At 30.9% G+C, this 19,030-nt stretch overlaps 2 protein-coding genes across 4 annotated transcripts in view; one reads left to right on the plus strand and one right to left on the minus strand.

The window, feature by feature from the left end:
* Positions 1–324: 324 nt before the first annotated feature.
* On the plus strand, positions 325–12,895 carry LOC106690363 (uncharacterized). Of its 3 annotated transcripts, none has more exons than XR_001344587.2 (4): positions 325–654; positions 5,406–5,582; positions 9,458–9,533; positions 12,570–12,895. XR_001344587.2 is itself a non-coding variant. In XM_014435777.2 (4 exons), the coding sequence occupies exons 1-3, from the start codon at positions 3,130–3,132 to the stop codon at positions 9,500–9,502; spliced, it is 309 nt and encodes a 102-aa protein (XP_014291263.1). In that variant the 5' UTR covers positions 3,076–3,129; the 3' UTR covers positions 9,503–9,533; positions 12,570–12,890. The 3 variants fall into 3 exon arrangements, 2 of the variants coding, with proteins under 2 accessions (XP_014291263.1, XP_014291264.1); XM_014435777.2 differs by lacking the exon at positions 325–654 and adding an exon at positions 3,076–3,216 and having other exon boundaries at positions 12,570–12,890; XM_014435778.3 differs by lacking the exons at positions 325–654; positions 12,570–12,895 and adding exons at positions 3,076–3,216; positions 11,366–11,497.
* Positions 10,905–19,030, minus strand: part of LOC106690362 (breast cancer type 2 susceptibility protein) — a gene marked incomplete in the record, with an annotated part of 19,486 nt that continues 11,360 nt past the window's right edge. The window contains 5 exon segments of the mRNA XM_067050579.1: positions 10,905–11,413; positions 13,254–13,445; positions 14,088–14,352; positions 14,445–14,575; positions 16,236–16,499. Of these exon segments, the coding sequence (XP_066906680.1) occupies positions 11,186–11,413; positions 13,254–13,445; positions 14,088–14,352; positions 14,445–14,575; positions 16,236–16,499 (1,080 nt within the window).

Genomic DNA, 19,030 nt, shown 5'->3' on the forward strand with positions numbered 1-19,030 from the left:
TTTAACAACCAGACAACCAGATTCAAAGACTGCGTAGTTAAACTGTATCAAGATTTTAAAGCTGAAATTCATAGGTTCCTAGAAATTATTTGTTGTTTACTAATACATACGTCATAATAGATTATTACGAATTTTCTTCTTTTTTTAGAATAAAATTGATTTGTAACTTGAATTTTAATACTTTTATTACTGAAAAGATGAATTTCATCTTATTAATTCGATTTCTTTTCAGTTAAGAAGATGAAATAAATTTATCAGGTCAGAGAGTATTTTATCTCGTTGGATAACCTTTCTACAACTTTTGATAAAGGATAGATATAATTGTTTCAATTCATATGATTGCTTTGTTGGGTTATGTTTTTCCCTCTACTTCTTGATTTCTAACAGCATTGAATGATGTAATGAGTTTTTTTTTCTTTAGTATCAAGAAAGATATGTTTCGGAATTAGGAGGTGTTTCAGCTTAAGCGACGATATACAACTTAGCATCTTATCAAATCACCGTCAACATACGTCCATACTCTGAGATATGGATACGGTATTAATAGAAATCGAATTTTAAACACTTATGAACGTCGTCATTTTGTGCAATTGGCAAGCATAATGCACTAAAATTTGAAGACCTTTATTATGATATCCGCCATCTTACTTGAAGGTAAGTTTAGTTTCAATTATTTCATCTTCAATGATAATTTTTTTTTATTAATAATAAGAAAAATCATTGTAAAGGACTTGACTGTAGAAACTATAACTTTTGTATTTTTTTTTTTCATCTGAGTTAACTAATTGAATATAATAAATTCCGTGTATGGTTGGGCCCCTGATACCCTGGTGTATTAAGAATATAAATAACTTCTTTATAAAAAATAAAATAAATAAATGTCTTTCTTATTTTTGTGAAACACTATACATTCAGAAATATACTATAAATGATGACATTGTTAGAAAGTGATTACAATATTTTGTCAAATCAGTAACTTTTACAATGATAGTTGTTTAATTTCTTTTTTACAAAGAAACATGAAATTATTTAATTTCTCCTTCTTCTCCTTTTGCTTTTGAGGCCCCTTTTACTTCCGACATTTTGGACAGTTTTTTTTGTTCCTCCTTTTTCTTCTGAGATCATTCTGTACCACAGGTTCCCGACAATGATGGACACTTCCTGTGGGGCATATGGTTTTAATCTCGTTTTAATACCTTTTAATATATTTAAAAAACGATTTTTAACAGAAATGTTATCTGTATTACCTCTTTTTCTCAGTGTTGGTGTCATACTCTTTGTTCGTTGGTATACTTCAGGATGACACTTCTTGAATGTCACAGATTTTCTTTTTTTGAGGATTCCTCTCGGTCTTCCTATGGGGCAGTACTTACAATTGCAATTGTGGGGTAAAGTAATGCATACTCTCTTTTTCCGCTTGACTAAGCGTACACATATTTCATTTTTTCGACAGCATTGGCTTACTTTCATAACAAGAAGTCAATTTAGATTTAACTTTATGAATTTTTACATTATAATAAAATATTTATACTCTTAATTGCCTAACTTCAAATTACCATACCAAGTCAATGGTGGTGTATTTAATAATTACTGATTAGTTCCAATGAGCATTTTACTATAAAATTCCGTTTCCAGAAAGTAAATGTGTATAATGTAACACCGCATTAATTTCTTTTGTTAAAACATTATAATCTAGTTAAAAAACGTTCAGGCAGAAAAAATTAAACATATGTTTTTATAAATTGCTAATGCCTGTTGTTAGAAAAAGGAAGCAACGAACTGAAAAATAGAGGGACCAACTTCCATACTTCACTTTCATTCCATTTAAGCTTATTTACATCGGCTAGTTGCTGACCAGTGGTAATATTGTAATTCACAGCGGCTATTGCAAAAATACTCAAAAAGCGAGTGAAAACGCATTTTGAGAATTTATCTATATTTGTGTTGTAATAAAGTTGTGGGTAATAATTTTGGAGGAAATTGCAATGAAGTAAATAACAAAAATAATCAAGCAACTTAGAGTGAAAAAAGAGCCGCGTATCAGTCAAAAATATAATATTGTCTTACCCCAATTTTTTCCTTGAAAGCCTGGAAGTACAAGGCCGCTATTATTATAACAATAAATGAAAAATAAAGAATGCTTCATCCAAAGATCTTGCAACCAATTGTAATAATATATTATTGCTCGATTACACCTTTATAGATATTAAGATACTAACCTTTCGAATTTATCAGAGCGTTAGCAGATTTCATCAACAGGAAGTGAAATATCTAAGATCGCGAAAATATCTCATTATGGAACTCATACCTCCAGAGACCAGCAACGAATGCAGGACATATAGTATAGATATTTGTATTGAAGCATTTTAAGACATTACGTAGAGTTTAATGTATTTATCGCGTTTACTGGAGGACAAAAACAAAGTACCTATCATATATATACATATAACTTCTCAATTTCCCGAAAGTAAAAAATCTATATTCACAGCGTGCTCTGCCAGCCAGCTAAGACGAAGTTCCATTCCTACGTGGCTTCCGGATACAATATTTCTTCAGGTTCATGTATTTTGCAATCTGCTTATGTAGTTTGAAAGTTCCTCTAAATTCGAACCCCACAAAAATATGACCCCTCCCCTAAAAATTCATCAGCTTGTCAAATTTGGCCCTCTCAGAAATTTTGATGGAGTATCTTGCGCCATGTAACCCCCTTCAAGAAACGCCTGCATGCATGTAATTATATTTATCCAAGTAATTGAATTGTAATATATTTGTACAAATATAATTTGTTAGAGGACTAAAAGGGTAATGTTTAAATAAACTCTCTTTTCATTGTAAAAATATCAGGAATATGTATATCTTTTACTAAACCAGAATTCACTATTAAGACAAATGTTATAATTGCTGAAAATATTTTTTTTTTGTATTTCTGTCTCATGGATTTAAAATATACATCGAAGTTTAAAAACATGTTATGATGTTACCAATATATCCGTCTTAAATCATTGATGACTACTATAATCATTTTTCAGAAATATGAGTACTCTTTCTGTAATTTTTTATTTTATGCCTGTTTATATTCAACAGAACATATGATTAGGGAATTATAGATTATTTTCTTTATACTTACATATGGAACAGCATAAACTTAATTTTATTAAATTAATTATTTTCCTTTCATTATTACAATCAGGATTACTTTGGACTCATTACGAAAAAGTGAGTTTAAATTTTTATGATTATTCAAAACCATTTAATTTATTTAAAAATTTGCTGCGGTGTCATTTAGCATCCTGCACATGACCCAAAGCATTGTGTAGATTGTAATATTGCTGGTTTCGTGATTTTCGAAAAAAATAAAATAAATTAATACTAAGAAAGGCGAAGATTATGAAGAAATAGTTTTTATTTTTATATTACTATAAAACTCACATTTTAGAGTTTATTGAGTTGGGAGTAACAAAAATAAATTTCATACCTGCAAATAATACTAACCTTTAACGAATATTTTATGCAATCGGGAATGTTCATGAATGGAATGCCCCATTTTTTTTCTTTTTTCTCCTTTAGTTATTCTTAAATTATTTAATATTTTGTATTTATCATCTATATTTTATTATTGCTACCAATGAAAACTGTTTATTTATTTTAAATAAACAAAATTATAGGTACTTTAGGGAAAGATTTTTTTAAAAAATGATCATTTAACCCCTGTTAGACTATCTAAATGAAGATAGAGGTTTTTTGAGTTTAATCAAAATCGTTAGAGCCAATTTAAAGAGAATCGAAAAAAAAAAATGTGGAAACTATAAAGTGGCACTTTCTGTTGGTTGAAAAATTTGCTGTAACATCCTAAGGATTTTCTAGCCTTAAATATGTCATTTCAGTTTCATACAAACTTTTGTTTTCAGCTAAGGTGTTTACACACACTCACAAAAACTATCTTATGAGACTTGGTTATTAGGACTCATGGGACCTTAAAAGGTATTTTCATCAGAAACATTTTTAGAGCAGTAAAAATTTTGTTCGATTGCAATACTTTCCCTTATAATATACTCCATTTCTAAATAGCGAAAGTAAAAACACATAGGACTGTAGGATAAATGTCGTATAAGTAGGGATACCTAAGAGAATGTTAAAAAATATTTAATTGGCTTTAATCTGGGGGGAGGAGTGTATTAGAGAGGGCAAACTGCTGGAAAAGTGAAGCCAAAATGTGGGCTTCATGGACTCCAGGTGGGTGGCAGAGGAGTATCAGGCAATCATCGGATGTCTTTTGTTTCATCTTAAATTACAATATCAGGTATTTCCTATTAACCTCTACGTAAACCTGAGCTCTCAGGGCATGATCACTTCCCCTCTTTTTGGCTTCACAGTCCCTTTGAAGGAGAGTAGGGTATCACTGCTTTGAGTAGTGGAGTATAAAATATAGAAACCTATAAGGTTAATTATTTATGTAGAAGCTGAAATAAGCAACATATTTGTTTCAACATGAGTCAATACTTTTATGAAACTATCGGTCGCATGGAGGGCACAGAATTAGGAAGGAATAAACCGAGAAAGGCTGATTTTATTAGTTAGTTTTGTGTACATTTGAAATAAATTTAATCATTCTGCAGTACTATCCGTTAACCCGTTTTTCAATAATTACATTATCGCTCAGAGTTTTGTATAAATGTTTCCAACTTGTCATAAAATATTTCCTCTTCCTCATTTTATGGAATGACGCCCTAATGTACCGAGTAATCCTTGCTTACCAAGGAAAGGTAGGTGTAGGAATTTACTCTTGTTATTTTTTCACTAATAATCAATGTGGGCTAAAATACTTTTATATAATACGATGACCACCCCCTCAAAAAAAAGCTGTATAAGTGAGAATAGGAAAAAAATTGAAAATGTACAAAAGAAACGTCTGTTACATCAACTTAAACCCCATAAAGACATTCAACTCTCACTTAGGAGGTGCATGAAACCGCAAAAAAGCGACCAACAGGCTCCTGTTCTAAGAACTGCTCAGAAAGAGTGCGAAAGAGAAACTCTGATTAGGATCTTCTAACCGACAAATCTCTAGAACTTTAAAATGGCTCCCTTGAAAATTTTGATAGTGGCTCGTACCCTGCAAAGCGAAGTTACCATCCTCCTACAACTTAAGGGCTGGATCCCGTAAGACTTATAGACATTCATCTCCTAGCGTGTTCAGAAACTACCTAACCTGCATGAACACGCATTGTCGTGGCCTTCTGTTATATAGTACCTTACACATTCAATTTGAGTCAGAACCATCTAATCTTTCACAACCACCTTGACAAGTTCATAAATTCATAGGTTGATTATTTTTAAATAACTTACGAAAGAAATATCGTGTCAATAATTTCCTTTGCTAAATCATTGATATGCAAATTTTTTAGGGGTACCGCGGTAACAATGATGATGTTTGCCATTTTGATGAAAGTAATAACAGAGTCTGTCGAGACCTAGGTGAATATGCATACCGGGGCCAATTGGTAGATGGAATACCCAAGCCACACGCTTACTTCATGAATGATGCTCAACTTTATGAAGAGCTGAAAACTTACATGGAGAATGTAAGATGTTTTTTTCATTAATCAATGATTACTTCTTATTTTAGTTAATGAAATAAAATAATAAATAAACATAATTCATGGGTCTGAATAAATTGTAAAATCTTAAACAATTATCAATGCCTAACTTTTAAACAATTCAATGTTATTCTCTTTTAGCAGAATGAAGTCTGTTGTTCACAGCGTTGATGATTGGATGTTATCTTATAAAAATTGTTATATATAATTGATAAATTATATATGGCAATTTTTATTATTCGTGGTAATCATTATGTTTTTATTTATATTTATATCTTTGTGTAGTCAGTATATCATTGCTAACAATTATGAAATTTATTTTTCTCTAAACAAAGAACTCCTTAAAATAAGGACATGGTTGAAAACTTTTGATCAAAGCCTTAAAGCGATGATAGAAAAACGAGAAATTTTAAAAAACCAAAAATAGCCTGATTTAAATAAATGATTTTTTATATCTAAATCAAATGTAGCAGTACAAGAGATGGAGACAGTTTTTGGATGGAACCATTAAACAAAAAGATGTTTTTGAAATATCATTAAAAAAAATAAGAAAAAATGGTGAAAGTGCTCAATATCTTTAAATCTATCTACTGGAATATATTTTATTTATTTATTCTCACCGTATCCTTCTGTATGGGTCATTCAGACGTTTGCATAAGCTGTGCTTTACAAATGTATGCATAACCTCGAACTGCTACTAATAAATCAGTTTTGCAATGTTTAGTCTTCACTCATACATGTTGTTCTCCTCCTTCTCTTCCTCTGCCCGGTAGCCTTCCAGGAGCAGATTTTCTTCGCCCTATATTGAAAAAGGCTTGGATCTACTGAACGTTGCCACCAATACACAAATTATTTGTGATACGAGTAGCTTTGGTCTGTGAATAGGTGGGAGAAATCGTTCTCTCCGATCATGTAGGATCAGAGTCCGCTTTTCATCAGCAGTTCAGTCGGTAGTGCCTACTAGCCTGTGCCGACCACAAATATATACTTCCCAAGGCCGTTAAACTTGGCTGGAAAACCACAGTGCACCTTGCGAAATCGCGAGAGTAAATATTCTGGGAAGATCCACATACCTTCTAAATATGGCATACCTTGGGAAAGCAGCACTTCCTTAAGATGGATTCATATATTCTCACATATTCTCAATCTGATGTACAATAAAAACTATTAAACCCTTCTTTGAAGTTGTAAAAACTTGAGCCCTTTACGTTTAATACTTCTGGAAAACAAAAAAAAAAATATATATATTTTTTCAAAATAACAAATTATCAACATTTTGTAAATTTATTTTTAAAAAATCAAGATAGCTACCAAAAAAACAAAACATTTTTCTAGACTTTGGTGCATAATGTATTATGAACTGGGCCCTAAAGCCTCAATGAACAACAACAACGAACAAAGGAACTTATGGGTAATTAACTATTTGAATTACAACAGCCATAAAAACACTTAATAGGAACATGTAACATGTCATAATTTAATTACATGTAACGGAATTCTTTTTGGGTTCTTATTTTTTTGTCTACGAATTCCTCGAATTTCGCATCTGCATAAGAGCCAGATTGTGGAAGAAAACGTTGAAAAAATGCTGAAGCTTCTCCTTTTATGAGAGTTTGCCGGTGTGACCGTCCTGCAAATTTACCTTCATTTGACAAGTTGGATGGGAGAATGTGGATGATTGGTATACATTTTAATGATTTCAGTTTCAATATTTTGGATTGGATGAAGTTCTTCAGATCTTTCTTGGCAATTGTTGACAGAAGTTTAATTTCAAGAGTCCAATCGTGAACTTGTTGCAAGATATTAATCAGTTAAAACAATTAAACCTGTTAAGTTGTGCATTAGTTTTCCATTTTTTTCTCTAAAGTAGAGTATCGCTTTAGAATTCATATTTGCCATCCCAGTAATATCTACTGGTGGAGTGACGTACAGCAGAGCATTCCAGGATTTTACCTGCAAAACTGACATATCAAAGTCGTCAATGTGTTGCCTACAAGCTATGACCTTTTTCTTGGATCGCCTCATTTTCCTTGGGAAAATTTAAATAAACAAACAAATAATTCAAAACCAACATTTAAATACTTACAAATTTATTTTTTCTGGAAAAAATACGTTGAAAGTTAGTCCACCATTCGATAAGCTAGTCCCTTATCACACATGAAGTAAGGGATTGCCATTTTGCTTGTTTTACTAAGGTGCAACACTCCACTTGCTTCTTTTTAAGGAAAAATAATAATGAATCTCATTAGAAAACACATTAATTAACGTAACTGAATCATTTAGTTCTTGTTACCTTTAATAAGATTCAGGCTAGTGAGGAATTAACACGTTTGGTGTACGAGAACTGACTTCGGCAACCAGAATTCAGAAATTAACTGAGCACTTGGTAGATTACTTTGGAAAAGTTACCTAGAGTTTTATGATAACCTAAGCAATAAAACCAGGCATGATAGTTGTGCAATCCAGAGCGGTAATTCTTTTCCAAAAAAATATATAAATGGCTGACAGGACAACCTAGGGACAGACGTGTAAAAGACTACTTATTCTTTGATAGACAAGTTGAGAAGCTGTCTACCATCAAAAGCGTTACTTGAGGATTCATATGCTACAAAGTAATAATGCTACAATTACTTATATCAGTATTATTTAAACTCTTAGTAGGAAATTCTTGTCGAATGACAGGTGAAGAACTAACTTTTGAAATTTAAATTTCGTTATGAAAATGGATGGATATTTCTATTTAAAATGACTGGAAACCAAGAGAAGTGTATTTATATTTTTACTTATGAAAATCTGACTCGAAACACACACGAATCCCACAATGCTTAAGGGACTTAACTTCGTACGAAATGGGAGGATCGCCCATACATTTAGTATATTTCACTGCTTTGCTTGAATAGTGACATAATAACAAAAACAAATATTTGATTTGGTATTTGAATATGATGAGATTGATTTAGTTAAAATCTGGATAGAAGACGTCAAGATCTCCAAGAAGACGCTAGGAATGAGATTCGTGCGTTGGCTGAATCTGAGATGGCAGGACTAAGATGCTACCGACTTGTGAGTTCTTATTGGTACTCAAAACTGGAGAGTTATACAATATATGGAGCCAACTTGCACAAATGATTAATGTATGCGTATGTATATCCTTGAAGTTTGCAGAGCATTGATTGCTAGGAATCGAAAACGAATTAACACAATACAATAAGCAGTGGTTCTAATTCAATTCTTGTAAAAAGTAATTTAACCTGATCAGATATCAGATTCAATACCTAAGATACTTTTGAGGTGGTTGTGTTAGATTGTCTGAATCCAATTTAAACTGTGAGGTGCTCTACGCCAGAAGGCCTGGACGATACGTGATCATACAGGTTATGTAACTGGATAGGAGATGATTGTAATGGATGAATCTTGGGAGTGCTTGCCGTAACTCCTCGAAGAATGGAAACTTCGCTCTGAAGAGTTCTAGTCTGCACTGCGAAGGGGAATACGAGTCCTGACTGGAAACTAGCAGCAGGTCCTTGCAGGAAGTAAACGATATTCTGCAGGTACAAAGGGAAATGTAAGTCTTGACTGGTAACCGCCAAGTCCTTACGATATCATAAGGAGAGATCCAGATACGGTAGAATGAAATAAAAGACATTAATTTCCAAAAATGCACTGATCCCCTACCATTACTAATATACATATGCCTCCTAAGGAGGAGAATCCTGTAGTAATAGTTATTACATGTGTGAAATTAAAGTATATACAAGGAATAGAACAAATATTTTATAAGGAGTTTGCCAGATGACAATAGTAGTTTCTATGTTAGCTTTTGGGTTGCCTCTGATATTAAAATTTATATTAATTTTCAGGAGATAGCAATCCCGATTGATTCTGATTTATCTTTACTTGACTGAAAAGTGAAGAACTCACTGCTAAGTTAGGACTGTAAGTGTTATTTAGAGATTTCAAAGTAGAAAAAATGATGTTTTTTTTTTTTTTTTTTTTTTTTTTTTTATAATGCATGTAATAGGTTCATGTTGAAAAACTTATGATAACTGATTTTAAAATATTTTATTTATAATGTAAACATGGCAAAAAGTGGGAATAATTAACTTGAAACACTACCAATATGAACCACATAAATTAATAACTAGTTAAATTTCAGCAATTAATCACATGGTATTTATTCTTCTGTTCCACATACTAACCTAGTTGCTTGAGTTTAATTAATTCAACATGAAGATATAATTTTATACAAGAATATTTATCAGACCAATCACTAACATATTAACACATAATCTTTAGCCCTTAATACATCTATCTCCAAACACAACACTCTTCTTCACCTTTCAGCTATATAAAGATCATATTTCAGCTGTATTAAAGTTAAAGATAATTTTGAACTTTAAAGGTTTATCAGACAATCTTACATACGTCCCCAAGCATTGAGTAAATTAGTTTTAAAGTTGCTATTTTCGAAAAATAAAATGTAAATCCAAAGCAAAAATTATGAACAAAAAATTTGTTTTGTCTTTAAAAATTTGTATTTTAGGGTTTTTCGAGTTCACAATAACTAAATTTTTTTCCTGCCATGAGTACAACAGGTCAACAAAATATAACGAAGCAGTAATTGTACTGAGAATGATCAGGGGGACTCAGCTTTTCCTGTTCGAATCAGATGTCCCTATTTTTCCTTTTGTGATTCAAAACTTTTGTTAATATTTTGTATTTTTCTATTGTCTATTATTTCTAACAATCAAACAGTTTATTTTATCAAATAAACAAAATTAAAGGTACATCAGAGGAAGAATTTTTAATAATTAATAATAATAATCGTCTTGACAGACTATTTCAATGAGGGCGATACCTAGCTGATATTAAAGATCTTTTAATTGTATTTGATAAATCAAATTATGCTTCCAATAAAATGAGAAAAATGTATTCTACATAGTAGCACTCAATATTATTGAAAAAGTTGCTGTAACATTTACCTGCCTTAAATATGTCATTTCAGTTTCATACAACTTTTCATTTTTGAACTAAGCTGTTTACACACGTCTATCTTGTCTAACATTGTTATTTGGACTTTCAGACCTCAAAACGTGTATTACCATCAAAAACTTAAATTCAAAATTTTGCCCAACTGTAACACTTTCCCTTTATAATATATTTCACATATAGATAAGTGAAATTTAAAAAAAAATTAGATCAAAGATTTTTAAATTTATAGTTTTTGAGATTAAATTTTGACTTAATTAATAAGGCAGTATTAAAATAGTCACTACAAGGTAATAATATTAAGAAATTTAAATAAAATATTAATAACAAAAAAATGTTTATTAAAACAAGCTATACTTTTTAAAACAAATAGCTATTAACATAAATCCTTTGTGTATTTTACAAACAAATATTTTTTTAAACAAAAACATTAATTATATAATTATCACAGATTTCAACAATAGGCATTCATGAATAGGAAAATACATTTTTTATAACATTAACCTTTAGCAAAAGTATTTACAAATTTACAGAATCATTCATTAACAGACTTAAAAAGGTTTAAGAGTCATTTGATTAAATTAGCATCTCTAGAAGTATCAGGAGCCTCCAGATTTAGGAGATCTAAATTTTCTGTGTATATCTGGACTTGACAGAAGAGGGAGTTTGGGAAGCGGAGATGCTTCCCCATATTTCTTAAGATTTTCTAATCTTTTCAAAACTTTTGGTGTCTCAACTCTTGAAACAGGAGTTTTACAATTGTATTCCCTTTCTTTTAGAATTGTAAACAATCTCCTCTTTCGCTCTATGATAAAATTTTCAAGACCCTGAAATGTAAGTTAAAAGTAATAAGAACAATACACCATTCAATTGAAAAATAGTTCCAAGATTTAAACTAACGAATTAATCACTATTTTACAACTAAAAGAAGATAATAAAGAAAATGTAATGTGTAAGGTAAGGATAATGAGCTTACCATCGAAACTTTTTTTTAAAATCATTAATTTATACAAAATATAATAAAGAAAAGAGTATGACATTCTTGATTATTTTAAGTACAACAGACACTAATCCTGTATTAGTCACTAGGTCTGTCATAACACTATTTGTAGCATATGGATTTTTCTTTCACACATAAATTTTTTTTTATATCTACAGTGTTTCTCTGTATTAAGCCACAATAAAATAAAATTAGTAATTAGGTAACAATGTAATGTACATATAAGTATTACTTTTGTATAAAAAATTCATTTTATGTAACTATTCATTAAAACATCTAAAACACATTTTTTTATTACATTACATTTTATTTACAACTTTATATTTAGTTGAAACAGTTTAAACTATTTTTCATTTGAAAACAATAATTAAAAATCTAAACAAAATCAATCTCAAGTCTCTGTAATGAATGGCAGACTTGGCACGTAAATTGAGAACAGATCAGTTTACAAGAATTACAATAAAGTGACTAAATTCCTTTATAATGTATTTTACCTAATGTACCAGAATTTTTTTCACAAGACCCAAACAAGGTGTAAAAAAAAAAACAACTGAAAATTATGATAATTAGAAAAATAATTAGCATAGTTAAGGAAAATCTCACAACCAAAGAGCAGTGTTTATTAAAAGGTAACTGTGCGTAAACTGAAGGCTAAATAGAAACATAACCCTTACAACATAAAAAGAAAGACAGAAAGACTTTCAGGAATAATAATGAAAGGGAAAATGTAAACATTACAAGGAATATAACACAATACAAGGAATATGTAATACATAAAAGGAAATTTTTGTGTAGAATATATCATATAGCAATCCAATGGCAGGTTAAAGTACTTTGTGGTCAAAAATAAAGTTTATGTTACACAAGTTTTTATTAATCCAATTTGTTATGAATTGGTTGGCACTATAGCATAAATATCCTGAAAGGATCATTAAAGAGGGTTTCTGTTTGCTGTCAACTATAGTTTTATTAAAATATTTCAGCAGTTAAAGGGAACGACAGTGCTGAGGAAAGACCATTTTCAACCTTTTAAAGCACACTGCTACATATTGTACCACAGGAAGCTACATTAATTAGAACATTTCAAATAGTTTCTTCACGCTATACTAGATGGAAGCAAGGTTAAAAAATATGTTGAGGACTTTCCCACCACGGAAATAGTGTGTACTGAAAGGTTAGTACAATGTCTGTAACTGTGACTGAACAGCTTTTGTCTGAAATATATTTCACACAACGATTGCAATTAAAACATTACAAATTATTAGTATTTAATTGTTATAATTCTTCTCTTTTAGTTTTATTTAAAAAAAAAAAAATGTAACATCATTAGTAATGTTTTATCATTAGATTTTTAAGTAGGATATTTTAATATTACCGGGGATATTAAGTGAAACTAACTAATAACTGCTTCTCCAAACAGTCACTGGTGCAAGTGTTGTACCAGCCTTTTATTCACTAGTAAATTTAAAAAAAATAAGAAATACATATTATATAGTAAACACCTTAAAAATACACACTTAGGTAAGTTATTTTTTTGCAATGTTTACTGCTTTAATACAAACTAGTTTTCAAACTACTTTACTACCTTTCTTGACTGCCACCTGGACCATCTTCCTACAATCAATTACATACAGTCAACTAATAATCTTCCAAAGTCAAAATATTACCTTTGTGCTAACAGATGACTTGATTGTTTGAAATGCTTCAATAAGGTATTCTTGGTTTGGGTTAGTAGAAAAATAAGTCATTTCATTGGCGTACGTTGAAGGTATAACATAAGAACCTGAACCTTGTCTCCACTGAAGATTGATACAGGCAACAATAGATCCAGACTTCAAAGTATCATCACAACCAAAGGTCTGAAAACAATAAAACATTAAAATAAAAATGCACACCAATAAATATAATACTGTCAACCAGTGGGTTATATGCCCTGAAACCCCCCAAACATAAGTAATACATTTGCAAACAACTACCATACTAATCATAATTATTTACTATGTACATTGTTTACTATTTACTATTTTTTAGCAGGAGAGGGTATCCTCTAGGTTTCAGATGAAGGTGATTTGAATAATAAATAAATAATAACCCATGGAAAAACAGGACAGGGTTTCTAGTATTATGTTTATCATTCGTTTGGAATAAAACTCATACTAAATCAAAATATTAGAAAAAATATCAATAGAATATTAATTTATATCCAATGAGTGAAAAAAATTAAGAATATAGCAAAGAACCGTGCAATTTTCAGAGTGCTGAATGTATTCAAAAAGACAAAAACATTTGCAGTAGCCAATTTGAACTTGCATATTAAAGGAGTTAGACAAAAATTAATTTAATTTTCATTGCCACCACTTATGTTCAGAATAAGTATAATAAACTACAGAATATTTTTCATATTAAATACCCCTGTTAAGGAAAGATGCATTTAAATCATCACTAATTAGATCATTTATAACACTATGCATCAAATAAAACCTCATCTCATAAAATCTTACCTTAAGAGAAGTCCAAAAAGTTATCATTAAAAAGCTGTTTTGATCATCAGAAATATAAACATTCGTGACGCCCCAGGGTTTTTCTGGTTCTTTGACAAAGATTACAATTCCGACAACATCGATCTCACCAAACTGTACTGATACAGAATTAACTACAATATCATAAATAGAAGTAATTTTTCTTTCAAATTCTTCGCTTGGTTGTAGTGCATTATTCTCCTTGTAAATAGTCCTGTTGGTACTTGATAACTGCAGTACTTTATTCCTAGTAAATAATAATAATAATAAAAAAAAGAAAAAAAGTAATTCAGACAGAACGAATAATAATATAAAACATAAAAACAGAAATATTCTTACCTTATGCCAGAGGCAATTAAAGTATAAAAATCAAAACACTTTTGCTCAACTAAAATTTGGATAAGATCTTCAGAAGGGTTCCAAACTGTCAAAACTGCATTACAGCCACTAATAGGATCAACGAGTCTCAGCTGAAAATATTGTTATATTAAATATCACATTTAAAAATCATTATTCTGCCATTAAATAATCAAACACAGTCAGTTTATTAAAATAAAATAAAACCTGATAAATTCACACTAGTTTTTAATAATTAATTTTTATCTTAGTAAATTTATGAACTTATATTTAATTAAAATAGAAATATAGTGAATATTATAAAATGATAATAAAAAAAAATCAAGAGTGGTACGCACATCACACAACTTTTATTTACCACCTACACAGAGTTCAAATTAAATTTTTGTTGGATTAAGAAGGGATACTTCTATATTAGTCAGAGTGGCAATACTTTTATTTACAAGTTTTCCAAATGAGGTTTTCAGTTGACAATGTGTCCAACTCCAATTTCAACAGTTTTTGGAAAAGTATTTTTGATAGTATTTCTTGTAACAAAATTTTAACATTTTTCTTTGCAAAAATATGCCAGAAATATAAAAATATACTAGTTTAATATAATTTACATTCTGCATTATTAAATGTTAAATCATTGATATTGAAGATACTGAAAATGATTTTATGGAAATATCCATCATCTGAAAGGCTTATATGTATGTTAAATAAATTATAAAACCAACAATCAAATAACTATGGTGACAAAATCATTTATACGACTGAAACCATTGATCATGCGCCCACACAAACTTCTTTTAAAACAGACGTTTTATTTATGCATTTTTCATTATCACTTCCATTACCTTTTATCATTTTTCTGAGAAAAACAGTTTTTTTTTTAGATCTTTGGATTCCTAATGACATTAAATATGTCTATTTTACTAAATTTTTTTTAACATGGGAAAAATATTCTTCCCCTTCTTAAATTAATGGACAAACCCTTACATAGTTTATATTTATTCATTTTTTATTACTAGTTAAGATGTGAAATGGTCAATTATTTCAAACAAAGAAAATTAAGGATAGAGAAAGATTTTTTTTTTTTAATCCGCATTTTAGCCCTGCCAGCCTATTTGATTTTAAAGTGTACTTGATTTTATATTGATGTAATGAGTTTAATCAAAATTGTAGAACTGTTTCTGAGAAAATAAAAAAAATATGAAAAATCTATTGCATTAAGTGGCCAATCAATTTTATCAAAAAAGTTTTCATAACGCTTCAGGCATATACCCGCCTTAAATAAACCATTTCAGTTTCATATAACCTTTTGTTTCTGAACTAAAATGTTCACACACACCCATACAGAATATCTTGCAAGACTGGGCTATTTGGACTCATGGGAGCTCAAAACGTGAATTCCCGTCAAAAACTTGAATTCAAAATTTTGCATGACTGCAATGCTTTCCCTTACAATATATTCCTTCATATAAGTAAATGGCTGATACAGTTTCAGGTTAATAATTAAAAATATTTGTATAATACCTATAGATTTCAATGAAATACTGCTGATTTTAAAATTCTAAATGCTAAAGGGAGTTCTCAAAAGTCTTAGCTAAATACCTACCTTCCCTTTATTTATGCATTCATTTAAGGTCCTATTTATACTTCTTACACCCATTTTAAACAAAAAAAGAAACAGAAGTTCTTCTCAAAGTGTGGTTATATTAGAGAAATAAATAATGTAACTTATTTACTACTACTTTCTATAACACTTAAAATTAAATATATAGTAAGTACCTTCAATAAACATTTGGATTTTTGTGAAGGAACAAGTTCCTCTAATTTCTTCTTCACAAGAATTTGCACTTCCTCCCTTATTTTGGATGATATCAATTCATGGTATTTCCGAACTTCAAGAAGTTGACCTTGAGTCATTAAAGATTGAACTTCAGAGGGATCTGATTCATTTGCTACTATTTTCCATAGAAATTCTGGCTCCTTTATTTTTGTGATATTATTTTTATCGATTTTCATGACCCCACTTTTATATTTTAACTCAACCTGTGCAAACATACAAAAGTTATAAAAAAAAAAAATAATAATAATAAAACCTCCAATTTAAGCAACAGAAAATTATGGAAGCCAATTTGATTTTAAAAAATTGAGTTTCCTCAGGCATGGAAGAAAAAATAGAAAATATGTGCAGATTTTACAATCCAGAATTTCAGAGTTTGTTGTGATGAAAGAAACCTTCAAATATATATGAAATAAAATATCACTTCTGATCTAGGACCCAGCCCAGCCCTGATGAGGCCATACTAAGTGGGGCAAAATGCTGGTTAATAATAAATAGTTTTCCTACTATTTGTGTGCATTTCTTGACTGGCATCTGAACCATCTTCCTACAATTACAATCATCACATACAGACGACTAAGTAATCTTCCAAAATAATATATTATATGTCAATGATGAGAAGATAGTTGACCGTGGATAATATAAATGAGGAGATGGCTGGGTGTGCATTCAGTGTACAACACAAATAAGTTAAAAATGTATTTATTAGTGCCAACATTTCAGCTAGAGTTTCTAGTCTTCCACAGGGTTAAGAACAAAAAACAAGATAACAACCAGTGAATAAAGGGTATATATATACATTTGTACTATTCATGTCTGTTAACACTATTTAGGTATCCTTATATATAATAAAGGATATATATTGGGTTGTAAAATAAGTTTGTAGCTATTGCAATTTAATCCTCTTTGTATTTATAAATTCATGTTTGCTTGGTCAATGATGTTTACATATTCTAAAAAAAAGATTAGTTAAGGTACTGTTATAGATCAGTTTTAACCGAGATTCCTAATCTTTAAGTGGTATTTTGCTTGCTCAATATGGAAGAGAAAAAAAATAATTTTCGTCATTTAATGATTTGTTATTTCTGAAAAGGAAAATCCACTACACAGACGGTTAACAAAATTTACAGTGTGTATGGCGATGAAATCTTAGAAGAAAGCACTGTCCGTAAGTGGTTTGCTTGGTTCAGAACTGGAAATTTTGACTTGGAAGATGTAAAGTGCTCGAGTTGTCCTTCAACTGTTGATGATGACCAAATCCAAGCATTGGTCACAGACAACCCTCACTCAATGACACGGGATATCGCAGAAACGCCTTGCAACGATCAAGTTGCAAAAGCATCCAGCATTGGCTAATCACAAAGGCATAATTTTCCATCACCATAACGCCCGTCCTCACGTGTCTTTGCAGACCCGAGAGAAATTATTGGAGTGAAGTAAAAGATAAATTCCATATTGAGCTGAAAAATAAAATTGAACCTTTGGACTCGGAAGGCCTTACAGATGAACATTAAGTCTTATAGACATGTCTAAAGGAAACAGGCAAGGAACTAATACACATTCAGGAGAAACAAAAAGCCAAGAAGTGGTGCACAGATAATGCGAAAAGGTAGTGGAGCAGAGAATGAAAAGGAAAGTCCTCAGTCTAGCTAGAACTGATCGAACAATGCTGGATAAATACACATCCCCTGAGACAAATAAAATAATCAGAAGAGTATAAAGAGAATTCTCCAAAGGAAGATTAAAAACTATAGGGGATAACTGGCAGGCTGGAAATATATGCGAGTTCTACGCTGACATCAGGAAAGAAAGAGGGTAGGGTATATGGTGATAAAATACAAGGAAAAGATGGCAAACTGACAGCATCCAAAGAAATGATACCTAACATCTGGAAACAACATTTCCACCACCTATAACACTTTCAACACCTATAATATATATATATATATATATATATATGTAAATAAAAGTTAAGGCCTGAGTGTGATTGTCAGCTGACAGGTCAAATCAGTAGTTCGAGATGTAGACATAGATGTACTGGACTGAATAAAGCCATTCTATTTCTGACTCGTACGAGTCATTTTACTTCCTTTTTATACTTTCCTGTTCTCTCGACGATACTTAAATGGTGCCTAAACACAGGAGTGAGTGAGAAAGTTGAAATTCATTTTAAAAAAAAATGTTTTTTCTCTCTTCCTGAATGGACACTAATAATGACACCAACACATGCAAATCCACTTGAATGGATGAAAATTCGAACAGAAACGTCACAGGACCGGCAGAATTCAGAACTAATCCACTGCCCTTACAAAAAAAGAGAGTATAAGGATATCGGTAGGGAGAAGATGCTGAATAGGGACAGAAGACCAGGGTAAGCAAAGCACAGAAACAGCAGTCGGTGAGAGGACCGAAAGTGTCATGGATATGGCAAAGTGGGACACTTGGTGGCCCAGAGTCCCTGAACTTGATGTTTTGAATGTGAAAACGAAGGGCACATAGTGAAACAATGCTCCTGCGTCGTCAACACCCAGATTCTAAAGGGGAGAAGAGTACAACAAAGAAGAAATGAGTCCACAGAAGTCTCAGACACTGACTTAGAAGAAAGGGAGCCAGGAAGAGAACAGGGAAGTAAGATGAACTTATGGAAATGAACTGAGGAAGAGAGAAGAACCAGGGAAGAGATCTGAGATGCGTATCAACAGAGAGGCGACCGCACATTAGTGAATAACAATATATA

Source organism: Halyomorpha halys, unplaced genomic scaffold (genome assembly GCF_000696795.3).
Source record: "Halyomorpha halys isolate HHAL.00 unplaced genomic scaffold, Hhal_1.1 Scaffold1680.1, whole genome shotgun sequence".
Lineage (NCBI taxonomy): Eukaryota > Metazoa > Arthropoda > Insecta > Hemiptera > Pentatomidae > Halyomorpha > Halyomorpha halys.

Coding starts and splice junctions, on each gene's coding strand:
- LOC106690363 (XM_014435777.2), top strand. CDS start 3,130: ATGGAACAGCATAAACTTAATTTTATTAAATTAATTATTTTCCTTTCA. Junction 3,217..5,405: donor TTTGGACTCATTACGAAAAA/GTGAGTTTAAAT, acceptor CAAATTTTTTAG/GGGTACCGCGGTAACAATGA. Junction 5,583..9,457: donor TGAAAACTTACATGGAGAAT/GTAAGATGTTTT, acceptor ATTAATTTTCAG/GAGATAGCAATCCCGATTGA.